A 19,435-nucleotide genomic window follows, 5' to 3' on the forward strand; every position below is an offset into this window, starting at 1 on the left:
TTCCTGAATAGCTGAATAGGAAGAGGGGGCGGGTAAACAAAATCATGTTATGTGACATTGTGAAACATTACCGCCTTGAACTGGCAAAACACACAACTGGCATCTTTATGGTATTTGACCTATTTTAACCTTTGATAACTTCTTGAGAAGATGCTTCCAGCACCTGCAGTCTTTCATTTCCTTTGGGAAGTCAACTCTGGTGCAGTCAAGTAGGGAGATTCAATGAGAACACTTGGAAGGTGAGGAGTGTCTACCGCATGAGGTTGCTGGCACCTTTAATTGTGCAGAACGGGCTCGTGGTTATGACTGGAGCGAATCAGTGGAATGTTATCAAATGCATGGAACATGGTCTCCATTCGCTCCGTTCTGGACATCATTTTGAGCCGTTCTTCCGTCAGCAGCCTCCCCTGGTACTGTCTTTAACACAATATACCTAATAATAGTCAATAATCGTATTTTTTAAAATACCTTTTGGATTGCATGGCTAACAGACCAGTTCATTTTCTAGATTGGTGAATCTAGAAAAGGCTACACTATCTATCCATCATGCAGCACCAAGTTGTTCAGACAACATTTGTGGAACCCTTTGACCCCATCATTGGAGCCCAGTACATAGTTCTGGGCGAGATTGAAAAAGCCGAGGGTAAGATGAGGTTTTTATTTGGTTTATATGCTTTGCAACTCCCAAAACCCACATACTAATCTCTTCACAGGAGGTGATGGCCCATGCCCGTGTGCTGAACTGTGTGGATGGGGTCAACCTAGTCCTGCTACAGAGAGGTAGGTGTCAATGAACAGAGCTACTTCAGAGAGAGGGGGGAGGGCAAGGGAGATGCTGCTACTGCTGCTCGGCCACCTGCTCCTCTCTGACCTGGACCCCAATAAGAATTCATCTGATACAGTGCTACTCGTGGAAAGTTATGAACCAGGTGGAATTTAATGACATGTTGTAATGTTTATATGACCTCAGATGGATCGTGTCAAAAGGTCAGATTTTTTATGGTCTGGACATTTTCCCAAATAGCCGATTTACATGGGGATGTCAAAATTATGAGACTCTGCCTTTCGCTAATTTAGAATGGCGAAGGGTGGAATTGGGATATAAAAAGACTGGAGGAAATCCTGATTCGATACACAAAAGCTGCTTGTTCTGGTGCACTGTAAAGTCCTGCCATTATTTGTCATACGATATCAATTCTGGAAGTCACCCTCTTCCTGCTGACAGAGTTAGGCAGGTTCACTGAATGTTGGGTCAGGTGTATGAAGTAGATCAAGAAAATGCATACTTATATTCTTATTGTAGCTAATCTAAGATAAGAGAGAATGTTTGATGTAGCCATTTATGCAATGGTTATATTTGTGAATGAAAACTGATATGTAGCTTGGAAATGTATATTTGTGAGAAACAAATCAAATCTTCTTGATTTGATATTAGATGTATTTATGGACGAGGTGTGTGTTATCGTGTTGCTTTATTTTTTTGGTAGTTAATTATTTTATTTTGTTGGAATTGAAGAAGCAAGCATGTTGACAATATAATCTTTAATGAGTAATTATTTTCTTGATACAGTATCAAGGTTGCATTTAAAAGGATCCGTGTCAGGAAAGTAAGAAATAGACAAGCAAAACTTAGTCAATAACATTGCACCATGTCCCATCAGCTCTAGTAAAACAATAATATCAAGGATACAATTTTTAAAAACATAAAACTCCTTTGTGTCTTTCCTTTTTTAAAGTAGATTCTGCCATCTCCAAAGAATGTTGTTAAACAAAAGCAACTCAGCAGCAACAATCAGGACCTAACAGTGAGCTACGCAATATTTTCAGACAAAATTAAAATGATACATTCTATTGATATTTAAGTTTATACAATATCATTTGACTTCATATTAAAAATCACCCTAGAGACAAGAATACCCTCCAAGCACACTGTTAACAGGTCTATTATCTAGGAGAAAATCGATGAGAGTTGTATGTAGGGATGTAGCTGCTGCCAGACACTTTGGAGGAAGCAGGTAGCATCAGTAGGCCAGACTGAGGATCTGTCTTGCAGCGGGCCATCGCTTGCTTGTAGTTGATTTTATCCTTTGTTGTGGGGTCGACGATTTCCTTGGCGTAGTTGTACTCGTCCTGAAGCTCTCTCATCATGGTGCTGTCAATCATCTTGGCTCCAATGGCCTCCTGTATGCCCACACGGTCCGTGTTGTTGGGATTTACCAGCCCTCCTGTCAGGTGTTGCACCTCCATGTAACGCAGGGCAGTTTCTTTGGGCATCCAACCTTTCAGGACGGCCCCTCCCACCGACAGGCGTTCTCTAGTCGTGGGGTCCTCCACGCCAGTGTAGGCTTTCTGGGCATTGAGTAGACTCTGCAGTTGGCTCGAATCGATGAGGTCCCTCTCGGCTGCTTTGTGGACCGAGTATCTCTCCTTGTTGCTGATGTCAACGATGCCCCCTGTAGCAGCCTGTGCTTCCAACAGCTTTTGTGCCGTGCCGCTTTCGATCAGCTTGCGGGCCACTGCACTGCGTATGGAGAAGCACGTGTCCGTGTTTGTGTCAATTACCCCAGCGATAGGATATCTCTCCTTAGGGGCAGGAACAGGGGTGCTGCTGGTAGGGGACGACTTTAGCGAGGATTCCAGCTTTGATGTGATTGAGTTGAACTTGGGCTGTTTTTCTTTTTCACCTGCGACAAGAAGTGCAAACTCTGAAATGGGCATTTTCCCATCCTTGTATTTTTGCAAATCATACTGGGTCAGTTTTCCATCTCTCAAGGCATTTTTGATAGAGTACTGCTTGCCGCTCTTGCGATCCTGCAGCACAGAGGTCTCCCCATTAGGTCCCATCGAAGTTATTTCCTCCCAATCACACTCCAGCTCTTGCAGATGCATGTACTGGGCACGGTCGATCAGTCCCTGCAGGTAGGCTTCATATGGAGATAGTTCTTTGCCAGTAACAGGATCCAAGATAGTGATTTTAGTGGAGACATTGGTCTCCTTTGTCTGGGTCTCTGTATTGTCTTCCTTCTCCTTTTCCCTCTGGAGTATCCTGATGGCGTTGTCTTTCTGGTGGATCGTGTCTTTCTCGTCCAGTATCTCCCTCTCCAGACGCTGCACGTCAGACTCCATCTTGACGCTCTTTTGTCTGTGGATCTGGCTTCTCTCGCTCATCAGCTTGGTCTGCTGCTGGAACGATAAGCTGATGTCTTGCCTCTCAGACTCCAACTTCCTCAGCTCCCGGGTGAGGTTGTCTTTCTCCCTCTGCGAGGCATCCCTGGCCAGAATGAGACTTGTCTCTTCCCGAGAAGTGCTCGACTGACTGCCATTCAGTCGGTTGAGTTTGTCAGAGAGCTGTTTGATTTTTTCCTCCAGGTCCTGCCTGGCATGTTTCTCCTGAGACACCAGGCCCTTCAGGCGGTATCTCTCTGCTTCTACAGCCTGGTCTTTCTCCACCCGGATCACCTCTTTGTACACCGTCTTCTCTACGGCCTTTTCTCGCTGAATGAGCTCAAGCTTGACATTAGTGTTCCTGATGTTTCTCTGAATATTCAGGACGTCATTGGTTTCCTTGTCCATGTCTGAGCGAAGACCGTTGGTCATCCTCTCCAGTCTAGGGTCTCTCTCAACTTTCAGGACCTCCTCGACAACGATACTCTCCTCGATGGGCGGTGGGGCATTCTCCAGCTCTTTGATGCGCAGTTTGATCTGTTTCAGTTCAGACTCCACTTGAATCTTCTTCTGATGTTCATCACTCTGCTTTAGGATGTTCTCCTTCTCCTCCACTAAGGTTTTAAGTTTTTGCATCTCAAGCTCTAGCTGCCGGCGGGACTTAACCTCCTCATCCAGGCTCCTGCCAAGCTTATCATGCTCAACTATCTGCTTGGGGTCCTTCTGTAGACGCACCACCTCCTGCACCACCACTTTTTCCTCTGGCTTTTGTCTCTCCAGCAGGATGTACTTGTTTTGCAGGTCGAACACCATCTCCTCCGTGGTACGGCGACACTGTTGCTCATCGCGTACCTCCTTTCTCAGCCGATCTGCCTCCTTCTCCAAGAGTGGATCATCCTCATACTTGAAGATCTCTTTGGTCATCAGCTTTGTCTCCACCTTGGATTTTTCTGCTTTCCACTCGTCCCTCTCTTTTCTCAGGAGGTTAATCTGGTCCTCTACATTATTATAAGTTCGGTGTACATGGTTCACCTGATCATTGAGCCTCTGTATCTCTCTTTCGTTCTCAGGGCTCCTCTCCTCTTTCACCACGTCTTGGATGACTTCCTTCAGCTCCACCTTTGGCTTCTTGGAACGCAGGGCTTCCAGATCGACCATGACCAAAGTGATCTGGTCCTGTAAGTCAGAACGCTGCTTGTTGAAGTCTTGAACATCTTTCTTCAGGCGCTTTATCTCCGACTCTGTTTGTGGATCTATGCGGTAGATCTCATTGACAATTTCCTTGAGTTCGACCTTGGGCTTCCATTGCCCCACCTCGCTATACCGAATTTTGAGCTGAGAGACCTCCTTGACCAGGGAGTCTGTCTCAATTTTCTCTCCCTCTAGGCCTGATCGAATCCTCTTGGATTCATTGATGAGCTCAGGGTCCTGTTCGACTTTCTTCACCTCCCTGGTGACCACCTTGGGCTGAATGGTGGGAATGATCCTCTCCAATGCATTGATCTGGCTCCTTGTTTGGAAGATCTCATCATTCAGAGTCTTGCTCTTGTTGCCTTCATCTGTGATTTCCTTCTCAAAGGTTTTAACAGCCTTGAGCATCTCTGGATCCTTCTCCAATCGAATCACCTCCTTTTTCATAACCTTCTCCCTGATGTTGGGTCTTGTAGCATTCAGGATGGTGACCTCTGTCTTCTGTTGAATGACTTCTCCCTCTTTTACTCGTACCTCATTCTTTATCTTGCCGATCTCATCTTTTAACTTGGAGGCTTCTACATCCAACTGAGGATCTCTCTCAAACTCAGTCACCTCTCTAGTCACCAGTTTGGGCTTGACGCACTTGAGGTCGTCCCCAAAAGTAGCGATTTTGATTTTCACACCCTCGATCTCACCCTGGGTACGGCTGCGCTTCAAGGCCTCTTTGTGGATTTGGTCCTCTAGATCTTTTAGGTCGGTTTCCAGTTTTGGGTCGCGGTAGTACTCGAGCACCTCCTTCTCCTCAACTCGATGCATCCCTTTACGGCTCTTCAGAGACAGCATCCTGGTCTTGAACGTTGCCACGTCAGTCTCAGCACGGCTGCGTCTATCGCTCTCCGCACTCAACTCTTGCTGCAGGCTCTTTATGTTCATGGTTGATTTTATGGTCGGTTCTATGGATTGTTTCTCATGTTTCTGCAAAAAGTAAAACAAAAAAAGCATAGTTTTAAAATAAATTTCAGGGAAAATACTTCAACATTTTAATAATTTTGTATCCGAAACACATTCAATTGATCAAAACTGGCAGTGGGAAAGAAATGTTATGTTTAGCTAGATTTTCCAACTCACCTGAGCGATGAGGTTCTTAGCAAAGCCCATCTGATTGAGCAGCTGGTCATTCTCAGCGGATGTTTTAGCATAGTGGTTCACCACAGCCTTTTCCTGTAATACACAAAGAAGTACAGCCATCCTTCAGCTCACAGTGCTCAAGAAAACATGCAGGGAAACATGACGCGCCCTACACTGGTCTGCATAGAAGTGGATAAACATGAATGTCATTTGTGTCTATTGACTTCCATCCTTCGTGTATTACCTGGTTCTGCACAGTATCAGCAAGGGTGGAGGTGTGACGTGTTTTGGAATCTTTGCATCCCACATTGTCGAGGGTGCTGCTGTATTTGTCAGTGTTGACCTCATATTCCTGCACAAGCAGTTGAAATAAAGATTTTATTATTCAATATTCAAATATCTGTTACACAAATACAAGGTTAATCATGATGCAGTAGGATAATGTAACTTAATCGGAGTCTTACATTGAGGATATTCTGCAAATCTTGGGAAAGGTCAAGCACTCTGTCCAGGTCGTCTCCCTTCCTCTTGATGTCATCCACCACCCTCTGCAATAAAAATTACTAAATTAAACTTGATTGCAAAATATGTGTCTTACAATGATATTTGAAGAATATCACCAACAATTTCAGAGCTTCTTAACACACAACACAAACAGACTGACCTTCTGGGAGGTCTGCTTGGAGTTGACCTGTGATAGGTCATCGCTGGGGCTGATCTTGTTGTCGGGCAGATTTTTCAGGAAGGAATTCAGAGATTTGCTTGTGTTCTGGAATTCCTGGTTCTTGCCTGCAGCCTCTTGCAAGAGGCCCTCCCTGAGACAGAAAAACGCAATGAAAAACACTTTTGTGGTGACAAACTGAAAACAATTATTATTTTCATCTGATGTTCGAGCAAACAAATGGACTATTTTGATACCATATATTTGCAGACATGGTGTGTGTGGTCAACGTTAGCTAACAGGCAAAGTGGCCCTGGGCTCACCTCTCCTTCAGCTGGTTGTTGACGTTAGAGTAGCGGTTCTGTAGTTGTTTGACCTGGGTCCCCTGGCGATGGATGTCTGGGCAGTACTCCTGGTAGCCCTGCTGCAGGGAACTACACAGCTGCTCGCTGGTCTCCAGGTCCTGGCCCAGCTTCTTCAGTTCATCCTGAGAGCCCGCCACATCCTTACGCAGACTCTGTAGAGAACCGATATGATAAATATGTGTCCTGGTGGGGTGCTTTTAGCTCAATTAGAAGGGATGACTGATATGTGCAGTCAAATGATATAGTCCTTTATTACTTCAAGTCAACTACTAGGGTATTCTCTGGTCCAATTTGATCAAGGATAGAATCTGTAGAATCTATTTGGTTCTCTTGAGAAAGATGAGTTGTGTACAGAATGGCACACTAATCCAAGGCAGTGTAGGCAATGGTCCTGGTCAAAAGTAGTTCACTATATAGGGAATAGGGTGCACTGGTAATGTCCCACCCACCTGGATCTCCTGGGTGCGGGCCTGAATAGCATTAGGGACATCTGGGATAGGGCCATCCTTATTCAGCTTTTCCTCAAAGCCAGAGACGATGCCATCCACTTTCTTGATCTGCTTCTCCAGGTTCAGAGATGCATTAGCCCTATAGAAGAAATGGCAAAAAATAATAATAATTAACAGCAAGATCTGCTGTTTGATTCTATTTTCGGATAATATATCGATAAGACAGGTGATCGGTGATAATGTATGTTTGTAAAATGGTTGTACTTCTTGTTAAATAGGTCGGCCAGGGCTGCGATGCTATCTTGCTTGTCCTTGGCAGCTTGAAGTTTGGCTGCAAGGCCTTTGGAGATGTCCTTCTCCAACTTCGGCTGCTCCATAGCTGCCAGAGCATCTGCTGCTTTCTACAAGAGATACAACCACCATATCATTAGGATCAGTACCATCCTCACCAACAATAGCATAACTATCATCATCATCGCCGTAGACATTAGACTCATCATCATTGTCATCATCATCTTAGGAGGCACGAATCCATCAATGTCAACCTATAATTATTCAGATTTAGTGAGTTTAACAGCATGAAGATATATTGTACAGTTACAATGGCTGGTAGACGTCTATCAAAAGTAGTGGAATAGGGTGCCATTTCGGTTGTCCCCTTAGACTGTGCCTGAGGCTGGTCTAATGGGTAATGGGTACGAATCCCGGCTCCACCTCTACTCTCTTTCTCCCTCCTTCTCTGTCTCCTTGCTCATTTCCACCTGTATCTGTATCTGTTAAAAACAAGACTCTCTCTCTCTCACCTCTTGATCCTTCAGCCTCTTGGCCAGGTCGGCGGTGGGGTCACTGCGGTCCAGCGGGGCCCTCAGACGGCTCAACATGTCCTGCTTGGCTTTGACCAGGTCCTCATCCAGCTTATCCAGCTGACTGGTCACGGCTTTAGCTTTGGGGTTGGACGGTGGGGCTATGTGGGGGAAACAGGGCAATGATAATCTGGCCTAATCAAAAGTAGTGCACTATGTAGGCAATAGGGTGCCATTATATCTGCACCCGTAGTTAATTTCACACATTGTATATGTACACATGTCCCATAAATACACTTTGGCTTGGGGTTTACATGATGTGATGAATTGAATGTGATATCACAATGTGGTTTAGGGACAATGTTGAATCAAAAGTTGGAGAAGCCATTTCTCCTTATTTACAGTTAAGGATCCTAGCAGTAACAGTAGCAGTTCCAGAGTTATTTGGAAGGCTTTGTTTTGGGGTACTGGGATTAATGGAGCAACTTTTTCTCACCTGTGTATACGGGTTTCTCTTCGACACAACGGATCTTGTCTTTCATCGTGCCTAAATAAACAGCCCTCCTCTTCTTGATGTCGTCAAGCACATCACCATGTCTGCGCGCGCACACACACACACACAAAAATCGTTAGAACTGAGGCATTTTAATTCACAAAATTGACGTATTATTTTTCCATATGCTTGTCATATAATTGACATAAATGACATATTCTCCTGTTGCTTACATGTCTACGGTGGCAATGGCCTCTGGGTCAGGGGGTGGGATCAGGAAGCAGACCCCTGGAAAGGTTTTGGTTGCCCCACTGCTGGTCAATACGTTCCAGTTCTCAATGTCTGAATTCGACTTGAGGGTGAACTTGTCCCCTCGAGTGAGATCAGCCTAAAAGAACACAAAGAGAGAACTTTCCTCAAAATGGATCACATGTAAATATTCCTTTTCATCTTACAAACACAATGTCCAAAACTGAGGTATCTAGGAACTTTAATTTACTTTAGTGAGTTCCCTAGTTACAGTAATGTTTGGTTTTGTGATGTTTACATGAGCCTACACATGAGCTTTATCAAAGATTCTACAGAGGTTTGGAATCCGCTTTGACTTCATACCGTAACCTGTGGTGGAGGCTCCAGGACAGGGTCAAAGTTATAAGGTGAGAGGTCAGAGCAGCTGGTCATACCTTCTCAGTCTTCCAGTCACAGAGGGAATCCACGGTGGTGGACCTGGTGGGCGGGCAGCGGCGCAGCTTGAGGGGGGCGATGGTGGTGCTCCTCTTCCTCAGGTCAGCCAAGAGCTGCTCGTTACGTTGCACCGTGCTCTCCTCCGCCTGAGAGAGAGAGAGAGAGATGGAGAAAGAAAAAGAGAGAGAGAAGGAGAGAGAGTGGTAAAGCGGAATTAGGACCACCTGCATTGCATTTCGGCATAACCCTTTTTCTTCACATTATTTACATAATGTAGTAGGGTAATGTCATGATAACATCTGATAATGTGTGAAAGAGATGCAATGTCTTTAGAAGTGAAGTGTTAACACGCACACTACCATTTATTTCCCTATTGTGGTGCAGGGAGTTAAAGCCCACAAAGTGACATTGTAGAAAAAAAGGCTGGACTTGAAAAACGTTTTTGTACATGTATTTTACATTGATAATAAATGTGCAGAGGTAAAAGCATGAGTTTGATTTTTTTTCTGTTCAATATGAAATGCAATGTAGCATCTTTATGTTTCCTGGGTGTGTTGAAAGTTTACTGCGCAGGTTAACACCGAAGATTCAATGAGATTGGAACTGCATCCAGATGTACAATAGATAAGTGTTCACATCCTGGCATTACCTATATTTGTATTTGTGTGTGTGTGTGTGCGTGTGTGCGTGCGTGTCGGAGAGGCTGGGAAAAAAGCAGAAGACAAATTTCCATCTAGTATGGACTAATAAACGATATCTTATTTTACCTCCAGTTGAAGAGTCATCGCTGAGCCACTCTTCCCAGTTGTGCCTTCCACTTTCTTCAGGCTAGAGTTGAGTTCACTCAGAGACTCCGATAGTGTCTCCACATCTAGTTGGTACTGAACAGGGACACAGACAGACAACACATCAGAACATGGTACCTTTTTCACATACAGTATCTTTGACCTATCCAGTTTACTGATCATGCTGCAGTTTGAATGTCTATGGTAATGTGCTTAGGGACATTTCTGGTTCAAAACCAAACAGAAGATACCCTTTCCATTCTGACAATAAAAGCAGGAATCTGAATATTATTCTAAGCTGATGTAGATACTATGAAGCCTTGTTAATGTATTCTGAGTGACATGTACCTTCTTGAAATCCTCTATGTAATCCAGATGGGTCTCTTGGCAGATGCACAGGTTGAGGAACTTCTGCCACTCATTCCGCAAAGAATCTCTCTGAGCCTGAAACAAGTATAAAGATGAAGGCATCACGTAAAGGGAACATCTCGATATCTTTCAGGAACATTGTAAACTTGGTGGACCTACATGTAGAAGTCTAATCTATAGAAGAGTGATTGATTCTTGATGGAAGACAAAGTAAAATGCTAATCGTCTAGAAGGGGAGGTGTACTTAAAGTTGGAATTGGTTATTGGCATGTACCTGTATTGTGGTGCTGGCCGGGTGCTTCAGCTCAAGGAGTCGATCACCGTCGTCCTGGAGTTTGTTCACTTCACTTTCATGGGACAGCAAGCTGTTGTTCTTGAAGTTCTGATTGAGATTTTTTTTAAAGAAAAAAAGAAATATGATGCCCCTGAACATGGCTCATTCAGTAATGGAAAACTAAATGTACATCCATGCCAGAAACCTATGAAGCAGCTCCTCAAGCAACAGTTTCATACTTTATTGTTATGTTGAGTCTTATTGACATTGAGTGACACTCTATTTGACCCCTAAGATGGACTCTCACCTCATACTGTCTGCGGACGTCTGGAGGGTCCAACATGTGGTCGCTCCAGTCCTGTTTCAGGATTTTTGTCTGTTCGTCTCCGAGATAAGTCAGCTCCTTGTTACAGCTCTGCATGTAGTCATACAGACTGCTTAGGTAGTGGTGCCGCCATTTTGAATTGTCCTGTGGAAATATAAGAATATTATATAACAACTGTAAAGAGCCACACCAAAAAGAGAACATATGTTTCAATTACTTTTAGGTTGAAAGTGAAATCCCACCGATCCCATCAGAGGAGGCTGGTGGGAGGAGCTATAAGAATAAATGGAACGGTATCAAACACATCAAACATTTGGAAACCGCATGTTGGACTCTGTTCCATTTATTCCATTCCAGCCATTACAATGACCCCATCCTCCTATACCTCCTCCCACCAGCCTCCTCTGGATCTCACAGTACCCATATGATAACTATGACTTACCAAAATATTGTTGTATTGTTTCTTGATGGCAGCATACTCCTCCTGAAACACAAATTAATTGTTGTCATGTTCACTAGCTACAAGATGTTTCCAAACACGTCCATTAAATCCATGAACCCTTGAATTCATTGTCACGGAGATGAGAGAGTTGAAGGGGTTACCTTGGTGCTGGTGGAGCTGAGGCTGAGCTGAGAGCTGTAGGCCTCGATCTCCTTGTGCAGTATGTTGTGGGCAGCGATCTGCTTCTTCAGGTCAGCCATGGTGGGCCCGTACTCTTCTGTGTTCACCTCCCTCTGAGAGACAGACACGCAGAAGGGTATGGTCAGTCATGTACACAATTAGACTCAGAAGAAAACTAAAGAGGCTTTATGGTAGTATGCATTCTTATGGGGTATCTTAAATGAACATGAACTGTAGGATAACGATGTACTGTTGTATTAGTTGTGTTGTGTACTGTTGTGTTAGCTAAGTCAGTCAGTATATAGTACAACTGAAGTAAAGTTCAGCTTGGATTGGTCAACAGAACAGTTTGTCAAGGGGATGAGCACCATGATTCTATAAGGATGTTTACAATAGGGAGGCTTGGTCTTAAGTTAGTTGCCAAAGAAGAAGAGGACACTTGATTTTACCTGTTTCTGATTGAGCACTGAAGCCCAGTCGATTCTGGGCTTCAGCTCCACATCGTTGACAGGCTCATAGATGTCCCGGTAGAAGGCACAGTCTTTCAGCCAGCGGTCATGAAGGTGACTGACACTGGAATGACCAAAAGGTTGAGGAAGGGAGGGGAAAATACATTTAGTATGTTTAGCATGAGCATGATAACAAAGAACTGGCAAGAGAAACACATTTTAGTAAATAAATCAGGCTGGACCCTCACTGCATCTCCCAATGATCAAATGTCTTAAAGGGAAAGATGGATTTCTGCAAAGACTAATTTTTTTGAAGCAGCTAAAGAGCCCAAATGATATCAGCGTTAATAAGAGATATCCCACTGGGCACACACTGGTTTAATCAACATTGTTTCCATATCATTTCAATGAAATTGTGTTGAACCAATGTGGAATAAACATTGAATTCATGTCTGTGCCCAGTGGGATGGGCCTAGAAGAGGTCACTCACTCGCTCTCTATCTCGCTGCCTTGGGGGTGTTTGTACTTCTTGGCCTTGTCCACATCCAGGAAGAGGTCATTCAGCAGGCCCTCAGCCTCAGACAGGTTGCTTGCCACCACTTTCTGGTGCTGGAGGGGCCGGTTTTTCTTCTCATTCTCTTCATCCTACATGGCAATGAAGACAGTAGGTGAGTCCAGAGAATGAATAGTGGCCAGAATTTAAGTCCATGAAAACACTATTATTTAGAGAGAAAGAAAGAGAGAGTCCGTCGGTATGTGTTCTCACCACAGCAAGTAGCTCTTCGGCCCGGAGGACATCTTTCTCCACCTGGTCGGAATTCTTTTGCATGCGTGCAATCACCAAGGCCAAGTCGTTGGCTGTGGAACTGTTTAGAGGGCAAAGGTTAAAGGTTAAAGATCTGATTTAGAAAAATAGCAAAGAAGATACAAAATGCAAAGAGGAAAGAGGCAGAGAGAGGAATGTGGAAATGGAATCTCTGTCTGAATCCTATCAATAATTTTAAAAAAGTTTTGGACCATTTACGAGCGTCTGAGTTGTTGTCCTTGACTTAAGTGACCAATGAAGGTCAAGGTCCTAAACATTTAAGATGGATGCTGAGGCCATTATCCTTGTGTAAGCTATCCACTCAAATCATTATATATAAAACCACAGGCTAAGAATAGATAGTGACACGGACAGAGTAGATGTGTGTGAAGATGTCCTCCGTGAACTAACTTCCCTTTGTCCCTTTATCCAAGACTAACAAAAGTCCAAATGTATGACTAGGACCAAGTCTTTGTGACTTGACCAGGAAGAACTCTGGGCCATAGCTAGAACCTATAACTAGGGCACTGAGTTCTTGATGTTCAGGAAAAACTCCTGGCCCTACATAAGACTCTTGAACTGAAACCAATGTGAGTCCCAAAAGGCACCCTATTCCTTTCGTAGTGCAGTACTTTTGACCATGTCTCTGGTCAAATGTAGTGCACTACGTAGGGAATAGTGTGCCATTTGGGACGTACACCAATGGTCTCTAGCGGTAACGACCTGGGATCAACAGGAGGGTGAATCACTTCCCCTGCCCCACCTGGTAATTCCCAAAACGCTGTTTGTTTGTCTCTCTCAACTATTTGTTTGTCTCTCTGTCACTCCCTCTGTGTGACTGTGACGACCTGTATTGCTCTCTCTCTCTGCCGACCTAGTGGGTACTCTCCCAGGGCAGTGTTCAAGGTAGAGCATTGATCTCCAGAGTGTTGGAAGTGTGTTGAATACTTCTCCACAGCTTTGAATCCAGGCTATTCAGATTGCCTGATAAACTGTAAAATACAGTATGTAACTGTCGTCTTACAACTTCATCTGAGTTGGGATCAATTAATTTCACCAATTCAGGTGATATACAGTGCATGTGTAGAAAATAGTCCACTACTTTAACTGTGCAGTTGAATTTGCTGAACTGACTACATTTGACGACCCCAACATTTTTGCCCATGTTCCTTTTAACCTAAGGCACCATTTTGACATGAAAGTGTTGTTATCAACAGTAAAACATGTATTATGATGCAATGAGATTACATATGCTTGTACCAGCAGCATAAGATGACAGATTCAGTAATACGTAGATTTGTGTTCTCACGTCAACCTGTACCTGTGGACCATACCAGCACTGAAGTCACTAACCTCCCCTTTAAATACCAGCACTGAAGTCACTAACCTCCCCTTTAAATACCAGCACTACAGGACTCACAAACCTCCTCTTTAAACACCACTATCCCTCCAATGACAACTTCTACAGGTGATGGACCGGGTGAAATATTTAAGTGCCTTAAACACATTAAATGCAGGCCCTAGACTTTACACGAATGCCCTCCGCCACAACTACGATAGACCTACTATACTAAAATATCTTTGCTGTCATTAAATGCTTCATCAACAGTTGTACTGTAGCATCCTTCACAGTGCTGATACAGATGTTTCAATTGTGTTTAATAACAGAGAGACAAGCCGTCTATAAATCAGACAAGGACATTCCCTTTAAATATCCCATTTGCACCACCGTGGCGAGAGGGTGAGCCAACACCCATAGGAAGTGGAGTAACCAGCTGAACAGCACAGACAGAGGCCTTATCTGCCCTGCCCTGCCCTGATCAGCAGGGCCATCAGACACACAGTGACCCTGAGGCAGGGTGAAACCAGTGGCACTCCTCTCTCTGAATGGTCATCACCTCTACCTTTCATCTCAGTCCAGGTGTCGTGCATGGATACTATAAGACAATCCTCCTGTTATTATAGCATCACAATGATCGAACACACCTTCCATGTATTCACGCATTTTCATTCCTATCTTTCTCACGGGAGTCTTTCCACCAGGGTTACACCCATAGACGTACAGGTTAACGTCAGTCTCCTTTGACTCAACATGAACACCAACCATCCTGGTGCTAAGCTGCCTTTGCCGAGGTCTGGTTTGATTTTCAACCTTAGGGAGGCTCAAGTGATGCATATTTTTCTATAGGGTGACATTTGATTTATCGCTAATTTAGGCCTACAGGCTATGCTGGTGATGATGTATTGACATAGGAGTCATAATTGATGGATGAACATTGATAAAAAAATATGTGTCCCTATCTACCTTATCTAAGTACTGTATGTCCTACTCTTTCGTGGTAATGTAGAAATCTTGAAGCCATCATATATCCCTCCACGGGGAACATTATAATGACGTGAATAGTCACCAAATCAATGTGAATCTAATGAGCCATACCATTTGATAAAAGTCATCAAATTTTAGAATCTGTTTTACGTGACCTGAAAACAAACACACACACACACACACAGGTGACGGAGACCCTCTACTGCTACTCCTGAGCAAATCTGACCTAAGGCCATATAAAAACCTACAATAACATCAAGACAACCAAAGAGACAAACAACATTCCCCTTCATATCTTTACAGAGAACAAAGTTGGTCTTCTTGACTACAACAACATGCCAAAACACACAGTAAACCATCTGTCTTCCAATCTCCATTATCCAGGAGTTAGGAATGAAATAAACAAAGGAGATTCCAGAGGATTCTATGAGAAAGAGGGCAACAACAGCAAACACAGGAAATATGAAACAAATCCAAGTTTAGGGAAAAAGGAGAGGAAAGGAGGAAGGAGGTAGGGTGGAGGAGGTTGCATGACCGAGTTTGCTATCGTTCCTTAAAGACTTACGTGCTGATCTTGCTGGACCCCTTCAAGGTAGTACTGTCCTTCTTCTTGAACATCCTGGGTCTTTTGGTGAGTGGACGTTCCACTCCACGGACAGAACTCAAGTCTCTCTTACACTTACACTCTCTGTTCCTCTCTCGCTGTCACAGATAAGATACACACTCCCTGTGCGTATTTTTAGTGTGTGTCCCTGTTGGTGTCAGCACTATGATTAAGCTGACTGAAAGAGTACCTGTGCCCCTCCCTGTTAACAAGTGTGTCGACTCAACACCCAGACAATCTATTTAGTTCCACAGGACCGGGCCAACCTGTTCTACACACACCTCCTTCTCCTCACTCACCTCTCTAGTTCAACCCTCCCCGTTCATTAGTTCACTGTCACTCATTGAGGTTTTCTAAAGTCACTGTCGCTATTTTGCTAGGGAGTTAGTCTGGAGAAACATTATGTTTCTATAAGGATCAGTGTAGAATAACATATGGGCTTGTGGGTAATTAGATACTAATAAGTAGTGGAGGTACTGTAAACCTTAAACAACGCAAGATGAAGGGGGGGGCATAAACAAATAGAAATGTTGATATTGTAAAACTGGTCGGCCCGCCGGCGGGTTTATTTGGCCCCCCCAAGTTTTTAAAATGTTCATTGTTGCACATAAAAGACTAAAAACACCAGCAAATCAGCTCCAAGTGATTTTCATTTAGGAAATGTGTTCCCAAGTATTCCCACGCATAATACAGAGGCACGTGATCATCTGCAAACGTAAGAAAGGTTCGAAATTATGATGTTTTAGTCAAATATATCTGTTTGGGCTTCTTGCGGTCGATTTGCAGTTTATAAATGATTTGTAATTATGTTCTGGCCGCCCGACCATCAGCTCAAGAAAAAAACAATTGGCCCCCGGCAGATAGATGGTTTACTGTGTGATGATCCCTGTTGTAACACAATCCATTTCCAAGTATTACATTGAATTTAAAAAGCAACAAGCATTTTTCTGAATCAAAGTTCAGAATGTTAGAATGTCTCCAACAGAGAAATGGTCTTTTACACATACCATCAGAAAATTGGGTCTGTTATATACATTACCGGTACATATTCCTTACAGTGGGCTTCAACCAAGCTAAACTGTCACAAATGTGATCAGATTTCTCTATGGGGGCTTATGTCAAATTTAAGTGACCTTCCTTTAGTTTTTTACATTTTATACAAAGCTTCAAAATGCATTTCATACACTGTTGGAGTAAACATGGGAAAGTTATGCTGCTTTGAAAGTTGATAAACTTGCTATCCCATTTAGGAGAAAATTATTTTCACACTTCCTAAGGAGCTCTTCTTTGTGAACGCTCATTCAGCATCGTTCCCACTCTCTTAAGCCCCACCCATCTCTTTAAGAATTCACATGTAATCACACAACCAACAGTCAGTATGGTTAACCCAACCATTATCTCAGCCAATCATGGCTGTCCATGAAGGATCCCGTCTTTCTCCCCATACAGCTCAGTGCATTCTCCTTGGCTAAACTAGGCTCATCATTTAACATTTGTATTCATATTTATGGTTCTCATACAAGTTTGTAAGTGAGAGTAAGGGGACTTTTCTGACCAGCATCCCATTGACCGCCAGACTAGAGAAAATCCAAAAGTAGGCAGGTTTCCATTGACTCAGGTTTATTCGACAATAGCAATTTTGCAACAAAAAAAAACGTAATGGAAAAGGCAGCTGTAGGAGAAATGTTCTAAAGATCGACAATGTTTTATCTGTTTGACAGGGGCGGATTTGTCTTTCTTTATTGCGACAAATAGTGATGGAAATTGTGTTTTTTGAATAAATGATAATTGCGGAATCATTTTGAAGGTACTAGTTGGGAGGGCATACAGGCTGTCAACAATTTATTAATGCTGTTTTTATCGACACAAGACAGTTCAATGGAAACGCACATTAGCAGGCAATTGTCGCATCTATTTTCTATGCAAACTTTCTAAATGTTGACAAATCACTGGAGAAGTTAATGGAAACATAGCTTCCGACCCTTAACTTATTCCCAACCTTAACCAAACCCTTAATTCTGACCCTAACTTTATCCTAATTTGAACCAATTCTGAAATTAAATATCGGTTTGCCAGCCACATCCCCTTCATTTTTCCGTTACTCATGCCATACCGCGAAAGGACAGTCAGATTTGTTTATTTATTGTTGATAGATTATTTACCCCATTTCTTTTTACGGCCGTTTGATTTTTGTTTAATCTGCCTAGTTTGCCTTGATTATTTGATTTAGTTAACTATTATTTACTGAACTTTAGATTTATTGAATGTTTGATTTTCCTTAGATTTGATCTAAATAGTTAAAAAATGTTATACTGAAAAAAAATATAAATGCAACATGCAAAAATTTCAACGCTTTTATTGAGTTACAGTTCATATAAGGAAATCAGTCAATTAATTAGGCCCTAATCTATGGATTTCCCATGACTGGGCAGAGGCGCAGCCATGGGTGGGCCTGGGAAGGCATAAGCCCACCCACTGGGAAGCCAAGCCCAGCGAATCAGAAAGATTTTTTTCCCCAAAAGGGTTTTATTACAGACAGAAAGACTCCCCAGTTTCATCAGCTGTCCAGGTGGCTGGTCTCATACAATCCGCAGGTAGTGGTTACTCGTGGTCTGCGGTTGTGAGGCCGGTTGTACTTACTGCCAAATTCTCAAAAACAACGTTGGAGTCAGCTTATGGTAGAAAAATGTACATTCAATTCTCTGGCAACAGCTCTGGTGGACATACCTGCAATCAGCATGCCAATTACACACTCCCTCAAAAACATCTGTGGCATTGTGTTGTGTGACAAAACTGCACATTTTAGAGTGGCCTTTTGTCCCCAGCACAAGGTGCACCTGTGTAATGATCAAGCTGTTTAATCAGCTTCTTGATATGCCACACCTATCAGGTGGATGAATTATCTTGGCAAAGGAGAAATACTCACTAACAGGGATGTTAACAAATTTGTGCACAACATTTGAGAAAAATAAGCTGGTTGTCAGCATGGAACATTTCTGGGATATTTTATTTCAACTCATTAAACATGGGATCAACACTTTACATGTTGCGTTTATATTTTTGTAAAGTATCGACTTATGTACAACCAAATAAAATTACTTTACTCATGTCATAAAACAGCAACTGGGACCATTAAGGAATGATTTGCCTATAGCCTGGTTGAACTAGACTGAACATTGTGCTGACCATTGTTTTACCTGATGTCACATCATGTTCAGTTCGGTTTAACCAGGCTATTATTTGCCTATTGATTGATTATAACCGTCACTGTTTTTGCTAATTCAGGTGTTACCTGAGGTGTTTTGGTAATGCCCTCAACATTAGCCTTCCTCAAGAATAGCCATGAGGGGAAAATATTGCTGCTTTTATCAATGGACAGGGTTGTCAATTTCCTTTTATGGATGCCATACCACATCTCACATGACTTTGTCATAACCATTAGGAAAACTCCGTTGTCACGCTGTCATACCGTGTAGGTGTTTGGGTGGAGTACAAGGAACACAAGAGATGGGTGAAACTTGGAGGAACTGCCAACCTCAAGTTTCCTATGGCAACACTTTTGCAGTAAGAGTGCATGGGAAAACAATAAACAGAGGTGTGTGTGTGTGATTGTGTATACAGGGGTGTAATTTAGCGATGGTGTAATACATGTAGCCTAATACGGGGGTGTGCCATGAACTAATTTAACGCACAGTAGGATTGTGATTAGCCATTTTATAGACGTACATAACCCTGTATAGATGTATACAGTAGAAGGAAAGTGATTCACCAAACAGTACATCATAATACTGATGATGACTCCTGATCGTGGGCTAGTATCAAACACACAAAATGACCCATACCACGAGGTTAGAATGCATTTCATGGTGTCTGAAGTGTGCATGGTAGAAGGCACATACCGGCTTATGATGACAGAGTCCAGCTGTTGGTTACC

General features: G+C 43.1%; 1 protein-coding gene and 1 pseudogene across 1 annotated transcript; one reads left to right on the forward strand and one right to left on the reverse strand.

The window, feature by feature from the left end:
* The first annotated feature begins 94 nt into the window (after positions 1-94).
* Positions 95-1,820, forward strand: LOC115143642 (CST complex subunit TEN1-like; annotated as a pseudogene).
* LOC115142596 (envoplakin-like) lies at positions 1,528-15,722 on the reverse strand. The gene is made up of 22 exons (XM_029682169.2): positions 15,463-15,722; positions 12,533-12,632; positions 12,257-12,411; positions 11,767-11,890; positions 11,299-11,430; positions 11,138-11,179; positions 10,678-10,839; positions 10,371-10,478; positions 10,076-10,171; positions 9,710-9,823; positions 8,942-9,088; positions 8,492-8,646; positions 8,262-8,362; positions 7,766-7,926; positions 7,227-7,363; positions 6,963-7,101; positions 6,472-6,665; positions 6,152-6,302; positions 5,952-6,035; positions 5,732-5,839; positions 5,488-5,580; positions 1,528-5,334 (listed from the first exon to the last, which is right to left on the reverse strand). The coding sequence occupies exons 1-22, from the start codon at positions 15,513-15,515 to the stop codon at positions 1,945-1,947; spliced, it is 5,946 nt and encodes a 1,981-aa protein (XP_029538029.1). The 5' UTR covers positions 15,516-15,722; the 3' UTR covers positions 1,528-1,944.
* Between the last annotated feature and the right edge of the window lie 3,713 nt (positions 15,723-19,435).

The sequence above is a fragment of the Oncorhynchus nerka genome, linkage group LG15, assembly GCF_034236695.1.
Source record: "Oncorhynchus nerka isolate Pitt River linkage group LG15, Oner_Uvic_2.0, whole genome shotgun sequence".
NCBI classification, from domain to species: Eukaryota; Metazoa; Chordata; class Actinopteri; order Salmoniformes; family Salmonidae; genus Oncorhynchus; species Oncorhynchus nerka.